General features: G+C 41.5%; 1 protein-coding gene across 5 annotated transcripts in view; it reads left to right on the forward strand.

Moving 5' to 3' along the window:
* The window catches only part of SRGAP2 (SLIT-ROBO Rho GTPase activating protein 2), a 200,742-nt gene that overhangs the window by 105,411 nt on the left and 77,877 nt on the right, over nt 1–17,454 (forward strand). For all 5 annotated transcript variants that reach the window (XM_077929020.1, XM_028734363.2, XM_028734362.2 and 2 more), the window contains one exon: nt 14,116–14,178. In XM_077929020.1, the coding sequence (XP_077785146.1) occupies nt 14,152–14,178 (27 nt within the window). In that variant the 5' untranslated portion in view covers nt 14,116–14,151. The remainder of the gene's footprint in view (nt 1–14,115; nt 14,179–17,454) is intronic.

A 17,454-nucleotide genomic window follows, 5' to 3' on the forward strand; every position in this document is an offset into this window, starting at 1 on the left:
TGATATTTGTTGTTTTTGTTGTCGTCATCATCATCCATCCATCTTGAGAGACAACAGAGTACACCTCCAGGGGCAAAGTCAAACTACCGTGTTAGCAGCACCAAAGTGACCTCCCCAGGACTCAAGCCTGGGCAGTGGATATGGAAGCCTAGGGCTGCCCAGACAATGAGACTCGCCCCCTCCCCCAAGCCTCCCTCATGTGGTCCAAAGAAAAGAAGAGCAATACGTTAGGCACCAGCTTGGCTGCAGGAGTTTCTAGAAGAAGTCATATAAGGTGCCATCTAACCATCTTAAGGACTCCACGCCTGATTTGTGTAGGGTTTGCTCCTTGAGCCTTTTCTTCCCCCAAAGATATCCCGCAAGGCAGTGGGGGTTTATACACCCCTACTTGGACTGTGTGCTGCACATTAGGTGGGAACAGGTGGCACGTGAAGCCTTGGGGCCAAACCAAAGGGACTGGGCAACTGCCGACAAGGGATGTCAAACCCGCCCCCCCCCCAAGAGTCTGTCAGAGTGCCAGGAGCCCAGCGAATAGGAGAGGTTATACAGGGGTGATTGTGAAACCCTTACCTCAAATGAGGCCATAGCACACATCCAGGGCCCATTGCCATGTCCCTTGCTTAGCTTTAGAAGGAAGTCTTCGGACCATACACATATGCTTGGTTTGCCATGTAAAATGCATTTTCTGCATCAATACATAACACTTTTATGTCTAAAGTTATTCTCTAGGTGCGTTTTAATGTAGCTCAGTTTAGTTATTAAAAAAATACTAATAAGAGACAATTGAGGTTCTTGAATGAAAATACAATTCGAATTTTATTTTCCATAGTGTAAGCATTCAAAATAAGTGGTGCTGGGGACCCATAAAATCTGTCTAATCCATAGATTATACTGGTAGTTGGTGGCTTGGTATTTCTGCCTTTTAAAGTCTGGATAGAGAGCGACTCAGAACTTGTAACTATATTGATTGTATGGACAAAAAAGTAGCAGAAGTAGGACTACCTAATTTCCCTGTTGATACATGAAAAATGAACAAAATGTCATTTTGACTTCAGTTTTTAGCAACAGAGTAGACCATGCTGATTTTTAAAGTAGTTATTTTGAAGCAACAAGCTGTGTCTTCTCCCCAGGACTCTCCAACTACGTTTAGAGGGTATGTTATATTTAGGCCATAAAATGTTGACAGCGTATCTAACTTGCCTTTTTTATTAGTGCCCTAAATATTTTGAAGCTGCAGCTGTAATTTTCAGTGGAATGCGGAACAGCCGAGTAAGCATGGCCATAGATCCCAAAAATCTTGATTAAATTAGACGGAGGCTGGGTTAGGCGGGCGGGGGTGGGAACAGGACAAAGAGAGCCTTGAGTAGCCTGCTGTGGTATTCTGAGAGTTAATGTTCCAGTTAACTGTGGCAGTGACCTACGGCTCTGCACGTGATTCATGCACAGACCCAAAGGTAGCAAGCAAAAGACTGTGTGAGTGTGCCTATGTGTATGAAATAGGAGGAGGCTGTGTGTGTGTGTTTTCATGCACACATTTGTGGCTACTCTGCTTTTCTAGTCCTTTTTGATGGGGGGGGGGATGTTACACTAAGGCAGCAAGAAAGCATGATATTGATCTTGAGGCAAGGCAGCCATGTAATAGTTTGCCCTTCAGCCAGAGTTGCTTTCTTAATGCTAAGCATATGGACCTGTTAGGCTGAAGTTTAGGTTTTTCTGCTCTACTATGTAACTCTTTGATGACCTCCAAGCAGTGGTCATCTGCAATGCATGTACGGCTGAATTTGCCCTTGGTCATTATTAGTTCAGTTAGAAGGGTCTTTGTGTGCCAGATTCTAAGCCTCTGTGAAATCAATCATTGTACACTGAGGTGGGAAACCTCACAGCTGAGGACCACATCTCCAGGCCTCCCCATCCAGCCCTCCCCCTGGAACAAACAAACAAAGTGCTTTTGACTTCCTGGAATGTGCTCAGTGGAAAGTGGTGTGTGTGTGTGTGTAGAAATTTCTGCATTTTGTGTGACTGGAATGTAGCTCCTTGTACAAATGAGCATTAAATAAATTGCCTGGTCCACTTTTGCTTCTGGCCCCACACATTACTGGCATGTGGCCCCCCGAAGGTCCCCTTGTGTGTGGGGTGTTGATTGTTGGGCTGAAAAAGTTCCTTTCATAGAATCATAGAATTGCAGAGTTGGAAGGGATCCCGAGAGTCATCTAGTCCAGACTCCTGTGATGCAGGAATCTCAGCTAAAGCATCCATGACAGGTGGCCATCCAACCTCTGCTTTAAGAACTTCCAAGGAAGGAGAGCCCACAACCTTGCGAGGGAGACGTTTCCTTTGTTACTATAGCACTCAAATGTATCATTAAATGATGAGAGGATTGGGTAGTGTCCCTTTTTCAGAATCCCTTCATGTTTGGCAAATGCCCTGGAGAAACTTTAATTGTAGCCTTACTGGCCATAGTCTTTCCCTGCTTGTACATTTGGGTTATGATCAGCCACGTCTGGTTCCATTGCACTCTGAGACATCCAGACTCTCATCTTTACTCAGTAAGCGTTTTCCGTCAACATCATTAGGCATTTCCCTTTTGTTTTTTCATTGCTTATGGCTCCATATCCTCCTAATTCAGATAAGTTTTTAGTTAGCCATTTTTAACCCCTTTTAATGAGCCTCACCCACTGGTTGTATTGGGAGTTGCTATGATTTGGAACTTCTGAAATCACATTTGCTTTTGTGACTGTGATGTTTCCTACTTGACTTTCTCTGCTACTTATACTCTCCTTTTAATTAAGTGTAATCTGTCAGTTTGCCTTCCTTCCTTTTATACATTTCTTCTTTCCTCTTCAACCTGACCTTTCAGCTCAGAAACATCAAGCATGCTGATCTTCTACAGGTCCTTACACAATTGCTCCCTGCACACTTTTGCATGATCTATAAATATCTACAAGTAGTACATGGTATGGAACTAACCGTGTTCTGAAATGACACTGTGGATAATTACTCTGAAATGAAGCACAATACTGAACGTTTAAAATATATATATTTTATTTAAACAATTAAGCATTGGTAGAATGAAAATATATGCATTTGAAATACCATGAACTGATCGTTACAATAAAAGCATCACAACACCGTTCTTTCCTTAAAAGTAAGTGGCCCTATTAGAGAAGAAAGTTCCAAAGGGCTGATTGTGGCAAACTGTGGCAAGCAGTCATAAAAACAGGAAGGATAAAATTGCAAGATAAAAAAAAAAAAGATAATGTTCATAATAATCTTAGAAAGCTTTAAAAAGAATGAATGGCGAAAAATATATTCCATAGTGACAAGGTTCATATTTCTACCAAACATTCCTGAATGTTGCCAAATGGCTAGTTTGGTCATATAAATCTCAAGCTGCCTCCAAGCAAAAGCAAAGTCAGAAGGGGTCTTCTTCACTCCTGGTGGCACATATTTTATGAGTCAGTTTTTCAGAAAGGGCAATGAGCATGACTTTTTTAAACCATAGGTCTATAGGATAACAATATGCACCCTTTCACCCTTGAGAGATCACTAGACAAGCGACAACCAACAAATATAGAATTAATCGTTGAGAAGTAAGGCCAGCATTGGCACCATAAAAAATGGATACGAGAAATAGCAAGCAGCTCACCTTGGATGCTAACAATTATACCAGTCTCCATTGCAACCTGCTTCCAGAACTTGTGTACCCCACCATATATGCCATTATGTACCTTGTACCTTACAACCCCACCAGCATAACAGGGGACCAGAACTTACAATGTGAGCATTGTCTGACCCGGTTTAAAAACCAGCAGTGGACTATCTTCAAAGAATTCTCCCTAATGTTAGCAAGCATGGACCTCAAGCGACAAGCCAACCAGATCTTAAGCCATTGAGAATTTTTTAGTTTCCCTTTAGGGTCCATCTCCTACACCAATTTCAAAGTAGTAAATGGAGATGACTGGGATTCACTCAGAAACGCAAGGTCTCAGTGATATATATCCCCTACTGATACAATACTAATTACTAAACATTTTGGTTAGAAAAGTTTGGGGCACTTTTGAGTGTCATTTGCCTGTCTTGATAATTCAGATTAAGAAAATGACTATTATAATAGATGGTGCTCTTCACAACAGGGACCACCTTTGTTCTGAAAAAGTATTGGAGAATATTGCTGCAAAAATCCTCAGTTGGGGGCTGTTGGATCTTTTTCTTTCTAAGTCTAGCAATTATAAGAGCAGAATGCTTTTCTTTGTCAGGCTTCAGGACTTGGTTTATTTACTTGGCAATGCATCTGGCCACCCAAGGATGGCGGTGTGAAACGTGGGGGCATGAGTTGAACTAGTGCGTGGAAACTCAAGCCATTTGAACGTCCTGATCATTCTGCTTACTTTCTTGTTTGCTTACTCATTCAATAATACTTTGAGGCATCACTATTGACTAACATCAGCTGTTTCATAAATTGGTAAGAGGACTCTATATGAAGGCCGAGATCAGGACTCATGTCAAATTAAGTACACTTTTTAAAAAGTAGCACTTGTCATAATGATGTTGTAGAATGAAATAATAATTTGTTGGGTTATTCAAAGAGGGAAGTGTAATGTAGAGAATTACCATGTAGTCCATATCAATGTTGGTTACTTTCCAGGGTGTTCATTCTTTGTACATTTACTGACAGACAAAAAAGTGCTCAAGTTTTCTCATTAATGATTAGCCTTTGTTGCCCAGTTGATAAGAGAACTTATTTGGGTGCATTATGAAAGCAAAATAAAGCAAATAAATTAATGTATTTAAGTTAAAAAACTGACCATTTTTAGATTTCTTGTTCCTTTATCTAATTAGAACTAGCTTCTGTTAAATGCAGATTAATGAACACTATGGATTACCACTTTCATCTGTTGTGGGAATTCTTCTGAAACAAAGAATGTAGCCAGTTTCAAAGGCCTTTCTCCTGCTTGTTCTACAGGGAGGTGATCAATCAGAAAAATCATTTACAATTAGATTACATTTTGTTCCCCCACTGTTCCTTGTTAATGTTTCTGCCTTTTGTAATCTGAACTAAATTGTGTTAGGAAACCCTTAGTCAATTGACTGCTTTCTTTTTCATAACTTGATGCTTTGATTTCAGAGTAAGGGGTTGGGTCATACACTTCTTTTCATTGCTGCGCTGCAGATTAAATGTGGCCTGTTTGCCTAACCCTGGTTAGCAATCAGAAGCTTATGGGTTGCTTTCCTACCTTCTCTTTCCTTATGTTGGCATTTCCCCTCTTTCCACTTCTGGAACTAACTTCAATTAACTCTGCACTGGTGTTTAGTGCTAAATCACAATTTTCTACTGAGGCAATTTTCACACCTTCATATAGTTGTCATGTAGGAGGCCACCATAAGGAAGGGTGGGGCTGTATAAGGAGGCTTTCAGGTATCTGAGGGAGATCAGATTTGGAGCAGTGATGGGCATAGACAGTAATATATCTGGATATGAGGGCAGAGATTGGGACCAAAGCAGTGGGGAGCTTTAAGGCATAAGGACTTTGTGCCAGTGCAGAAGTGGATGGGAAACCAATGTAGGTATTTGAGGAGAGGCATCACATGGACAGAATGATGAGAGGTGAACCATCTGAGCAGCAGAATTCTGGGCTAGAACTGGGTTTTGCTTTGTTTCAGCACCAGAGTTGCACACAAGCATCTAGAGATGGTTCCCAGTCAATTATATTTATAATTAACTGCTCTTCAAGCAAAGGGGAAATTATGAGCTTTCTTAATCAGATAAGATGGGTGTGGGGAGGCTTCTGGCCTTCCAGATGTTGTTGGACTCCAGTTTCCATAAGCAGAAATGGGGAACTTGTGAACCATGCAAAGAAGGAGTTATGGGTCAGAGAAGCATAGATATGTCGTGGGCATTGTTTTTATATATGTTTAATTGACATAATTCAATAAAAAAAAAATCAGTGCATAGTTGACTACAGTTTATAAATACATGGTAGTGTTCTTGTAATGCCAGTTAATGTGGCTTCCAGTGTGTGAATGTTCCAGAGCATTGAAATTAAGACATTATTTAAGAAGTTGAGTATCCTGTGGAGTGCATATTGCATGCCTCTGAACAAGAAACAGCTTATAACCAAATATTATGTCAAAGAGCATGTTTCAGCAGGCTTGGCAAACTTGCCACTCACAGCCCTGTTATGTGCTGCCCTCCCTCAGGGATCTGAATAAATTACTTTGAATGCAAACCATAGCCGGCATTGTGTTGCCTTTTCTGCTTTGTTTCTCATATTCCCTGTATAAAAGTCACACTAAGTAGGTGGATCATATCATTGAAGTGACTCAGATTTATATTACTTGACAGTGGGCATATATACCCGCCTTGTTGGAACAGAGGGAAAGCTAAAATGACCTCAAGTAAAGCCATTTTCTATGCTCTTGTCATCATTTGCTCCCTGCTGACCGCAGGCTTTGAGTGTCCCATTCTTCCTCTCACTTCTAGCAACATTAATCAGAAACTTCCAGCAACATTGGACCTTAGATTTAAGCATGGCGTCCCCATCTTTGAAAAGTACCCACCTTCTTTCTCCCCTATGAGTTTATAATAGAGTGCAGTATTTCTCCCCAGTCCCTTTCATTCCAGATTCTTCTTGGTTCTGGACAGTTTTAAGATTCTACACTTTCTTTCTTGAGATGGGACAGTGAAGCATTTCTGAAAAAGAGGTGTCAAGTGTCTTTCTCTGTAGCGATATCAAAGCAATGTGTCTATGCTGGTTACACTCTGTCATTTTTTCAGAGGCTACAAAGTTTGCTCCATCTTCAAAACAAAATAAAATAAATAAAATAATTTTTTTTAAATACAAAAATGCCTTCCAGTAGCACCTTAGAGACTAAGTAAGTTAGTTATTGGTATGAGCTTTCGTGTGCACGCACACTTCTTCAGAAAATTTATTTATTTATTTGTTTGTTTTGCTTTGCTTTGTTTCCACTACGGCAGACCAACACGGCTACCTACCTGTAACTTTGCTCCATCTTGCTTGTGTCAATATTCAGGTGCGAACATTAGCTCCATTCAGGGGCGTAGGTCATGGGGAGGGGTGGCAATCTGTGCCCAGGCACGGCGCAGTGATCTGCCCACAGGGAGCGCTGCGGTGAGCTGCCCACGGAGTCTGCCTGGCAGACGCAATCCCCACACTGCCGTTTCGGGCAGCGCAGGGCTCAAGCCACCACGTCACTCCCAGGAGAGACGTGTGGCTCGGGTGCGTTGCAGGCCAGGCCCCACAGTAAGTGCCGCCCCCCGTGGTGTACCATTTTGTCACCCCCCTCAGGGATGACACCTGGGGCGGACCACATCCCCCCCCCCCTTCCTACGCCCCTGGCTCCATTTGTTGCATTATGGAATCCTTTTATTTTGAACAACTAGAACCTGAAGCCAAGATTTTGCAGAGTATCCCCAGCACCAAAAGGAGACAACTGTGGAATACTGGTATTGTTCGGGTCTCTTGAGAGTGGGGAGATTCAGGAAGCAGAAAGAGGAAAAGACACCTTTCTATGGCACCAGAGAGCTCAGGTTTGGGCTGACTGTCAGCCCCAAATCAAGGCAGTTTATTGCTTTATAGTGGTTCTGAGGAGAATCTGGAAAGTGCAAAATGTGTCTGTCTTCCATTATACGTGAAACATTCCTATAGGGGCAAGGAGGCGATCTTTTTTACCCTTATGCCATGCATAAAGATGCTTACTATGCAAATGTGTTGCCCTTCAGATATTTAGGGACTCGAATTTCCATCAGCCACATCTAGCACAGCCAATTTATAGGGTGATGGGAGCTTGTATTCTGCAATGTGCTATCCCATACTTGCTGCCCTGGCTATACGTTGTCAGCAGTTTAAGAAGGTCATTTCCTTCTTTCAACCTTAGAACCCTGCTCATAAAGTGGACTTCCTTGCTAGGTTGTCCTCTTTCCCTGGAAAACAATTTAAAACCAGCAGCATCATTTTACCGGATCTCTCTCTCTCTCTCTCTCTCTCTCTCTCTCTCTCTCTGTGTGTGTGTGTCCCAAGAAAACAAAGCAGCAATAGGATTACATTTATTTCCTCTATAACAGCCTTTCTCAACCTGTGGGTCCCCAGATGTTGTTGAACTACTATTCCCATCACCCCTAGCTAGCAAGGCCGGAGCTCAGGGATGATGGGAGTTGTAGTCCAACAACATCTGGGGACCCACAGGTTGAGAACCACTGCTCTATAGGCTCAGCTGTCATCAATAGTCCTGGAAGCTCGTAGATCCTTGTCATGGGATTGGGTGGATCTGTTTAACCTCCAGATTAGGGTGGCAACTGTGGAAACAGAATGCTGAACTAGATAAGGCTTTGTTCTGATCCAACTGGGTTCATATTATGATATGGTTATGAGTTGAGGCCACCTGAGTTGACTGTTAAAGGGAATGATAAAGTTTATGAGTCTTAGCCAGGCAGATACATACTGCCATCAAGTGCAAGTGAGCTTTCTTTAAAAATTGCCACTGTTAATGGCCGTTTCCAGCGAGGAAGGAATGCTTCTGGGCTTCTAAGATGTATTTCCAAAGCTGTAACTGAAATGTATAAACCTAGAAAATTGGATTTCATCTTAAAAATCATGATACAGCTTTAATTTTAAATGCATGAATAGTGCTGATTCAATAACCTTTGAATGCATTAAATACTTAAGCTGGCTAAAATCTTCTTTGCTTTATGTTGAAGTAAATTGAGTCAGAGTTCCTTGTTTAGAAAAGTTTAAATTATGACTTCCACACTGAGTGCCATGTGTGTGTATGAAGGCTAAGAAATCAAGTTGGAATTTGGCTACCCTCTTCAATCCCCCCTCCCATTTTATATTCCTAACCATTTATCCTTTTAATCTTTCATTTTATACTCATGAAAAGTAGAAAGATTCACATTGGCTTTGGCCTGATGTTTGCATCTAAGTAAACTCAGTTATAAAAAGGCTGATAGAGGAATTAAGATGTTAAGAAAGACTCAAGTGCTAAAGCTGCACATTTGGCAGGTTTTCTTCTGGGTAACATTTGGCATGGAATGCAGATACAGATGCAATTAGACAATTATGGCTGTCTAGATAGAAGGAAATATAAACTTGGAAGTTCTACTTAAAACAATCATGAAAACAATAATTCTAATTGACTGAGATCTTTTGGTTCAAAATTGGTTCAAATTGGTCTTAGTGGAACTTCAGCTTTGCAAGAAATTAAACATAAATATACAACACAGTAAGAGATTGTTTTATCGCTTGAAGTTTTCATCCCCTCCAATGAAAATGTAGACAAAACCTTGGTATAGCAATAGGTCAGGATTCTGATAAGAGAAGGAGGAAAGTGAACTTTTATTTTGGATAAATATTTATATCCTGGCTTTCCATAAGTCATGCTCAAGATTCTTAACAATAACAAAACCATAAAATTAATTATCTTAATTATTAAGATCATGTCAGAATCTATCGCACTGAAAAATAAAAACCAATAAACAGACAGTGTTAAAATTTGGAACAGTGCCTTCAAAGTATTTGTTTAACAAGGGTAACAAACACAAATGTCTGAAACTGCCTCTTAAAGGCTAAAAGTGTGTGTGTGTGTGTGTGTGTGTGTGTGTGTGTGTGTGTGTGTCAGTGATAGAGAGGGGAATCCTTTTCATTGCAAGCAGTAAATTTTCCACTTAGAGGACTAAGAGGAGTCTTGTTAGCTCAGACTAAATGCCCATCTATGTCAACCTATGTCAATTTAATGCCCTTCACATGTTTTGGACTAAAACTTCCAGTGGCCATTTACCTCTAAATGAAAAATATATTGTTTGCTTTAAGACTGGATTCATTCACATGGGCACAGAGGTTGGTGAGGCTGTTTTGCTCTAGCATCCTATTTCATGGCGGCTAAGCAAATACCTTTGGGAAGCAGATTTTGATGGCTGTTCATAGGTGTTAATGATGGCTGTCCTCCATGAATTATCAAAACCGGTTTTTTAACCCACCTAAGCTAGTGACCATCACCACATCTGATAGCAGTGAATTCCATAAATTAATTGCATTCTATGAAGAACTGCTTCCTGGATCTGCTGCTAATCAATGTCATTACAGTGGTACCTCTGGTTACAGACGCTTCAGGTTACAAATTCCGCTAACCCAGAAATAGTACCTCAGGTTAAGAACTTTGCTTCAGGATGAGAACAGAAATCACGCAGCATGGTGTGCTGGCAGCGGGAGGCCCCATTTTTTTATTTTAAAATAATTTTTATTAAAATTTCCATTTTAACAATTCAATCAAATCACATTAAATATTCCAAATTATAAAAATACATATCATATAGTCCAAATATTCTGCCAAATTATAAATTTTTATTGGGCCTTCCCATGCTTCAAGTTTGGTGGGGCTCTGATCATCTTATATCTCTACTGCCTTAGGTTTCCAATAGTTCCTTTAATTCTTCCTGTTGTTGCCTTGTTCATGGCCTCTGAGTTGTTTCCACAGGCGAGTTGAAGTAAGCAATGATATGCTTCTGTGTGAAATTTGTCTGCTTGACCTCTGCCTATTGTTTGGCAGCGGGAGGCCCCATTAGCTAAAGTGGTACCTCAGGTTAAGAACAGTTTCAAGGTTAAGAACAGACCTCCAGAACAAATTAAGTTCTTAACCCGAGGTACCACTGTAGATGACTTGGAGTTCCAGAATTATGAGAGCATGGGAAATTTGTCACTATCCATTTTCTCCACACAATGTAACTGTTATAAACATTTATCATCTTTCCTCTACTCTTAAGTGTATTTATTCTAATCAAAAAGGTCTTTAAACTGGAAGGTACTCCCAGCACCTTGTTAAGAATATGAGAAGAATCTGCTAGATCAGCCCAGTGACCTATCTGGTTCAGCATCATGCTCTCATACTTACAAACCAGATGTCTTTGGGAAGCCTGCAAGCAGGACTCAAGTGCAAGAGCACTTGGTTTCTGCAACTGGCATTCAGAAGCTTACAGTTTTGTTCCTAATGATCCGCAACATAGAATTTGCCCCTTTCACAGCTGCTGCACACTGGGCCAACATCTTCCTCTTCACTATGACCCCGTGAGCATGTGAAGTTAAGATTTATTTATTTTTGCCCCAACATGCAAAAAAACACATGTTGAATTGTATTTGTGATTTTATGGCCCATTCACACAGTTTGGAGAGATCCTTTTGGAGCATTTTGCAATCCTTTTTGTTTTAATGACCCTGAGCAACCTAGTATCATCAGCTAACTTGGCCACTTTGCTGCTCACATCATGGCTGCCGACTTCTGCTTTTACATTATGGTTTCTTAGTTGGGACCACCAAAACACTATGCAATATTACACATGTGGCTTCACTGTCAGTTTTTATGAAGTCATGATTCTTGTTGGTTTTATATAATAATCCCTGGCATGGAATTCACCTTTTTCATAGCTGTCACATACTGAATTAACAATTTCATCAAACCATCTGCTACAGGCCCAGGATCATTTCCCTAGCTAGACAGTTTCCTGGTAAGCTGTTGAGAACATTCTTCTTTAAAATAAAATGGACTACATTTGCTTGTGATGGAGTTTTGTTTCGCTTCCCCTCCCCCAAATTTATTCTCCATTGTACAGTATAGGATTATAGGGAAGAAACAGCTTTTGGGGGAGTGGGAACAGGGGTGAGAGTCATACCAGGTTTCACATGATAAATAATTGTCTCTTTGTCCTCCTGGTCAGGTTTTTAGTCGGGGAATTTCCCCCTGACATGCCCAGTTTCCTTCTCTGTCATGCTTTCAGGCAGCTAATTACATTTTTTTAAAGGGTGTAATGTAGGGCACTCTAGATCAGAGAGCCACTGTTCCAGCTTCCTTTACGCACCATAGTAATCTTGGGTGAGCGTTACAAGACTACGATTGTTAACTGGGCCTCTGTGTCAGCAATGCTTTGGGTTTCCAAAGGCCCCTTTCATTTTAAACAGTGTAGAGTTTCACTTGGCTTATGAAGTACAATACCAGTCTCCATAGGGAGCCATGGCTGAAGCAGTAAGTCACAATCATTTCAACAGCCTGTTCAAATAAACAAGGATGCTGTTTGATACATCCCTTCTTAGAACGGTTGTTGGGAAGAAAGGAAACATCTGCCTGGATATAATTGTCATTTTATTGGTTTTATTCTCTCCCCGTTGTGATGTATTGAGCCATGCGATTGCATAATTGTGCAACTATTATATGCTGTTGTGCAATAAATGTAAAGAGACTTCTCTTGATCCCTGACACTACTACTTTTCTGTTTAGAAAGTGAAAATACTATTTTAGGATGTTAAACAGCTGTGGAAGGAAAGGAAAGGACAATGCGTTGGCCAGCAGTAGAAGTAGTAAGCAAGTCTGTGATTATAGTTTTCTGTTCAGAAGCCAGTCACCCCACCCCCAATGAGGTGACTATTATTTATACTCACCTTAATGATATATCTTACATGGATAGAGGGTGCATCCATGGTTCAACAGCTGCAAATCAACAGGTTCTTAGTATGTTGAATTCATAATTCTTTTTTCTTTAACCATTCATACAGTGAGGACCAATACAAATACCCACCTTAACAAGATTACAGATTGCCACCCTATTGTGGGAAAGATAGTGGGAGGAATGGAATGCAGGCTCTGGAAGACAAGGGTTTGCTGTCTTTGCAGCAACTGAGAAGTAAAAAGCAAATGACTGGATAGGTTGAAGGTGAAGGCCAATGCAATGATGAGATGCTCACTGGTATTGTTTGTGGAAGCGGTTTATGCATCTTTGCTTAGCTCTTGTAAACTATTTGACAAGTGTGGCACATATCTTTCAATATGGGTATATTGCTGTTTAAGACCACCCCCCGACCCAAAAAACCCTGACGGTTGCCATGTGCCAATTTTAAATGAATAAATACATACTTTAAAATAAAGAGCGAATGGATCCAGCTACAGCCCAGTTTGACACTCCAGTTTTACAGTCCATCACATTTGTTTTTCACTTTCCTTTATTTGTTTCTGGTGCTAATAAATCCTACTAAAGCGAGCAAATTCATGAGTCACATTGTATGGGGTTTAACTTGGTGGCTCAGTTACCCAAGTGCCTCCTACTATGGAGTATAGTATGTCAATACAGATACAAGTGCCTTGTGGTTCTTTTCTGTTTAAAAATAGATAAGTGCATTGTTAGTGGAGGAAAATCTCACATCTGGGCCCTTGGCGCATGCTGAGACTTGACTGTGTGTGGATGTGAAGGGCCTTGGGTGTGGTTTCTTTTGTCTTCTCTCTTGGCACTGAGTGTGGATTCTAAAATAAGAGTAAATGTAGTTTGCACAGGTTGTGACAAAACAAAACTTCCTTTTTCGGGTTTGGTGGTCATATTCATTGGAACTCATCGCTAAGCATATGGACATAAGAAAAGCCCTGCTGGATCAGACCAAAGACTCAACAAGTCTAGCATCCTGTTATCATAGTGCCTTATGAGAAGCCACAAGCAGGACCTGAGCACAACAGCTCTTAAGCTGCAGAAAAGCCATTATTTAACACAGCTTTCCCCTTGCTCCAAATGTCAAAGAATGATTTACATAAAAACAAAGGGAAATGTACTTTCCAGCCTCCCACCTTGGCACACCATTCTTCCTCCTCCCCCAGAATTGAAACACACCTTTGAAATAAGGCCTGAAACCTTCTAATGGCCGGGCTCTCCATCTTATCTGACTGTACTGTTCCCACAATTCCAGTTTGTTGGCAGCTTATGTGGATTCAGCTTTGAAAAAAAGAGAAGAGAAGAAGAAAGCATTGGATGCTAGCATAGCCATGTGCTACCTCTGACAGCAGCCAGAGTTTCCTTTGCAGAGATGAATGCTTGCTTCGACCACACACTACCAGCATTTGGCTGGCTTTGTGTGCAGCCTATTGCATTTTATTAAAATAGGTTGTTTAATATGAATGTAATTGGAGCTAAGCTGGGTGTTTATTGGATTTGCCAGTGTGAATAATGACGATCAATTGTGTCTGAATTATTGTGAACATCATGGCGTGTTTGCAGCAGCCGCCACCACCTTGCCCCTGTTTTCCTCTCTTTTCTTCCAGTTAACCTTTTCTGGTTCTTTTGTATTCCAGAGCAAAGAAGTGGGGCAGCAGCTCCAGGAAGACTTGATGAAGGTCCTGAATGAGCTCTACACGGTAAATCAAGTTGCTTTCTTGGCTCCTTTTCAGAAAGTAGGAAAGAAATGTTTGACTTTACCCTGCCTGCTGCAATAGCAGCAATCAAGCATTGGAAGTGATAAATGGCTGCAGTCTGTACTGAAGCGGTGTGTTATTTGCTAGTTGGTTATGTACTGTAAATTTCTTTTTTTCCTTTTTGTTCCATTTTTATCCTCTGCCTGCATCTCTATTGCTTTTCCTCATGTCGTCTGATTATGTTCCACATCAGGCTGTGAATACTAGTGGAGATTTGGGGTGCATCATTGTGACTGTGCACAGTATAATAACTGCAGCTCTGAGATCAGCTTTGGCTGCAAGCATGCCACATACAATTGGCTCCATTCATTCCATGTGCAGGAATGCACTATGCACTAACTTCGTCATGCAGTAATTTTTCCACAATGATGATTTATAGTAGATGCCTGCATATCATTTATTGCTTTAAGTCTGCCTTCTTAGAAGGCAGGGTGGCAGCAGATTTTAGATTTCTTAAATACAGTGGTTCCTTGGGATGTGAACGGGATCCGTTCTGGAGCCCCGTTAACATCCTGAATAGAACGTAAGATGCGACTGCGCGTCTGCGCATGCGCGGGTCGTGTTTCGCCGCTTACGTGCATGCGCATGACATCATTTTGACCGCCTGTGCATGCACGAGCAGCGAAACCTGGAAGTAACGTGCTCCGTTACTTCTGGGTCACCGCGGAGCGCAACCCAAAAATACTTATCCTGAAGCATGTTTATCCCGAGGTATGACTGTATATCAAGGCAGTAATGTTTATTACAACTCAACGCTATTGATCTAGTTTTTTTCAACATAGCGGGGGGCTAATGAGTTGGAAATTCAATGTCGGGAGGGCTTTCTGTAGCCACATTATCATGGTCTGACTACTTCTCTGTTTAGTTGGACAGTAACTACTCCCCTTTGCAGGTGAGGACCCCCAGACCTGAGGGCTCCCTGACTAATATGATGCCGTGTCTGGTTGATATGGATGGCACTCCTGTTTTGCAGTTACTGTATCTAGAATGTTGTTTTATTTATAAGTGTATTGTATTGGTTTTTTGTTTGTTGTTACCTTCTGATTTAGAACCCTGCTGTCTTCATAGACAAAAGGTGGTCTTGATTTTTTTTAAAAACCAACCCTTCTTTAATAAATAAATTAATAGAACCTGACGATTTCTGGTGGCCCCTGATGCTTTGCCAGTGCAGTCTGGTGTGCTGCATATGTGCAGCGAAACTCCTGTTCCTGCTTACATACAGCCCCTTAACTTGAAGCTGCTAGTAGATCTGCAGCTGCTGAAAAGCAACAGAGAGCTACGTCAGGGAGCAGAAGCCTGCAACACACATCAGTGCCTGCCCTGTCCTTTCATTTACTCTGCAGCACAATCACTGGGTCAGACAGCATCAACTGCATTATCGAGGGTTCATTTGTCTCCACATCAACTAGTGTCACACATGCTGTCATTTTCCAGCAATTTCTGATGGTTACTTAGGCTCGGGTGGCGAGAAGGTAGATGGGGATGTACCGATGTAGAGTGATTTATAGCAGATCGGCAAGGTTTCAGTCTACCGATGGTTTCACGGTAGCAGCAACAAAAAGGCTCCCCCACCCCACACCCTGCTCTAAATGAAACTGCTGAGATCAAGAAAGTCAGCAGCGGGGAGAGAAGCAGATTTTTGTTTCACTGTGAGGTTTGTTCTTGTACTGAAAACAAATTCCTATGCTGGGTATGTTCCCAAAAGCATCATTTTGCTTAATTCTAAGAGCAAAATCCCCCCCCCCCTGACTATTTTGTATCTGGCTCTGATTTGTGCCTCTCAGGGTTCTAGTAAACAAAACATAGACGTTGCAAGCCAGAAGTCTGTGCATCCCTGAATTGTTTATTTCCTTACGTTAATATCCTGCTTTTGTTCCAACATGCAGACTAAGGCAGCATACGCATGTCATCCAGACACTAACTAGATCTGGATCTGCTTGGCTGCAGGAAGGTAGTGGCTTTCCATGTCTTCTGGCCATTCCCTGGGACTTAGGCAAAAAACTCTCTCTCTCTCCCTCCCTCTCTCTCTCTCTCTGGTTTGAGTCCTGCCGATGAGCTGCGGCAACATTTGAGCCAGGATCTTCAGGCTCACAGTTTGTATGCTTAGCTGTTACGCAACCAGCTTTCTGTTTTAATGCCTTTCTGCTCAGCAGTATAGCTTAGTAAGAGGAACAAGGAAGAGTCATTGCCTGGAGAGAAAGAAGAAAGTGTTAATAGAAGTCTCCCATGCAAGACATTTCTTCTTGCACAGCTGAATGGGATATGTTCGGCGTTGATTAAATCTGTCTACACAGCAACTGTGACCAAATTGCCTCTATTTTTGGAAACAGTCGTGCAAATGTTTTCTTTGGGGTTGCTGCTCAAAAGAGGGGGTGCTCTTGGATTCTACCTAGTCAACAGGGGTTGCTGCAGTGCCAAAGTCTTTTCTCCACACAATCTGTGAGAAGATGCTTTAGGAATGCTCTTTTTACCCAAAGCACTTTGACCCTAACACAGAGCGGGGGTTATTAAACACTAAGTTTAGATCCAGAATGATTTTGCAGAACCAATGTGAATCAGCAAATTACAGAGGAATAGAGGTTATGTTTTATTGTGGCCAAATGTTTGGAAATGCCTTTTTAAAGCTGCATTTCAGGACCTTTACTGCCTGGTGTGGTGCAATGGAATTTTTAGTACTTAGCTAAATTCCAGCTGCAGATGTTTAGCATTTTGAGCGCTGGGCTGGTGTGGCGACATAACAGCAGCACTCTGCAGGAGACTGGAGGGTGCGTCCTGCTTGCGGTTTTTAGCTCGCTTCCTGGAAAATGGGAATAGTTAGCCTTGCTAAATCCACAAGCATATTCCTATAGGAAAAAGTTTGTGCTGATTTGCAACAATGTCATTAGGTCATTGCGATTACTAAGCAGCAGTGTGGTGTGATTGTGAGGAGCTTAGGATAACTGTTTTAAAAATGTGGATAGTGACTGCCAAGTGTTTAACTTGGCCACCCTAGCTGTTGCGTATTTAGCATTATTTTAAGTGAGAATTACAGGGACTTGCATACTTTCTGGACAGAACTATACTGAGAAAGGAAAATAGCACTAAATTGTGTGGTGGTGTATCACCAGGCCATAGTTCTCTTGAAAGAATACTGCTGAGCTGCATCATTTAATTTTCTCCTGTCTTTCATACATGACATTCGTGCATCACAGTGAACATCTACAACCAGCTAATTTTAAT

Source organism: Podarcis muralis, chromosome 5 (genome assembly GCF_964188315.1).
Source record: "Podarcis muralis chromosome 5, rPodMur119.hap1.1, whole genome shotgun sequence".
NCBI lineage: Eukaryota > Metazoa > Chordata > Lepidosauria > Squamata > Lacertidae > Podarcis > Podarcis muralis.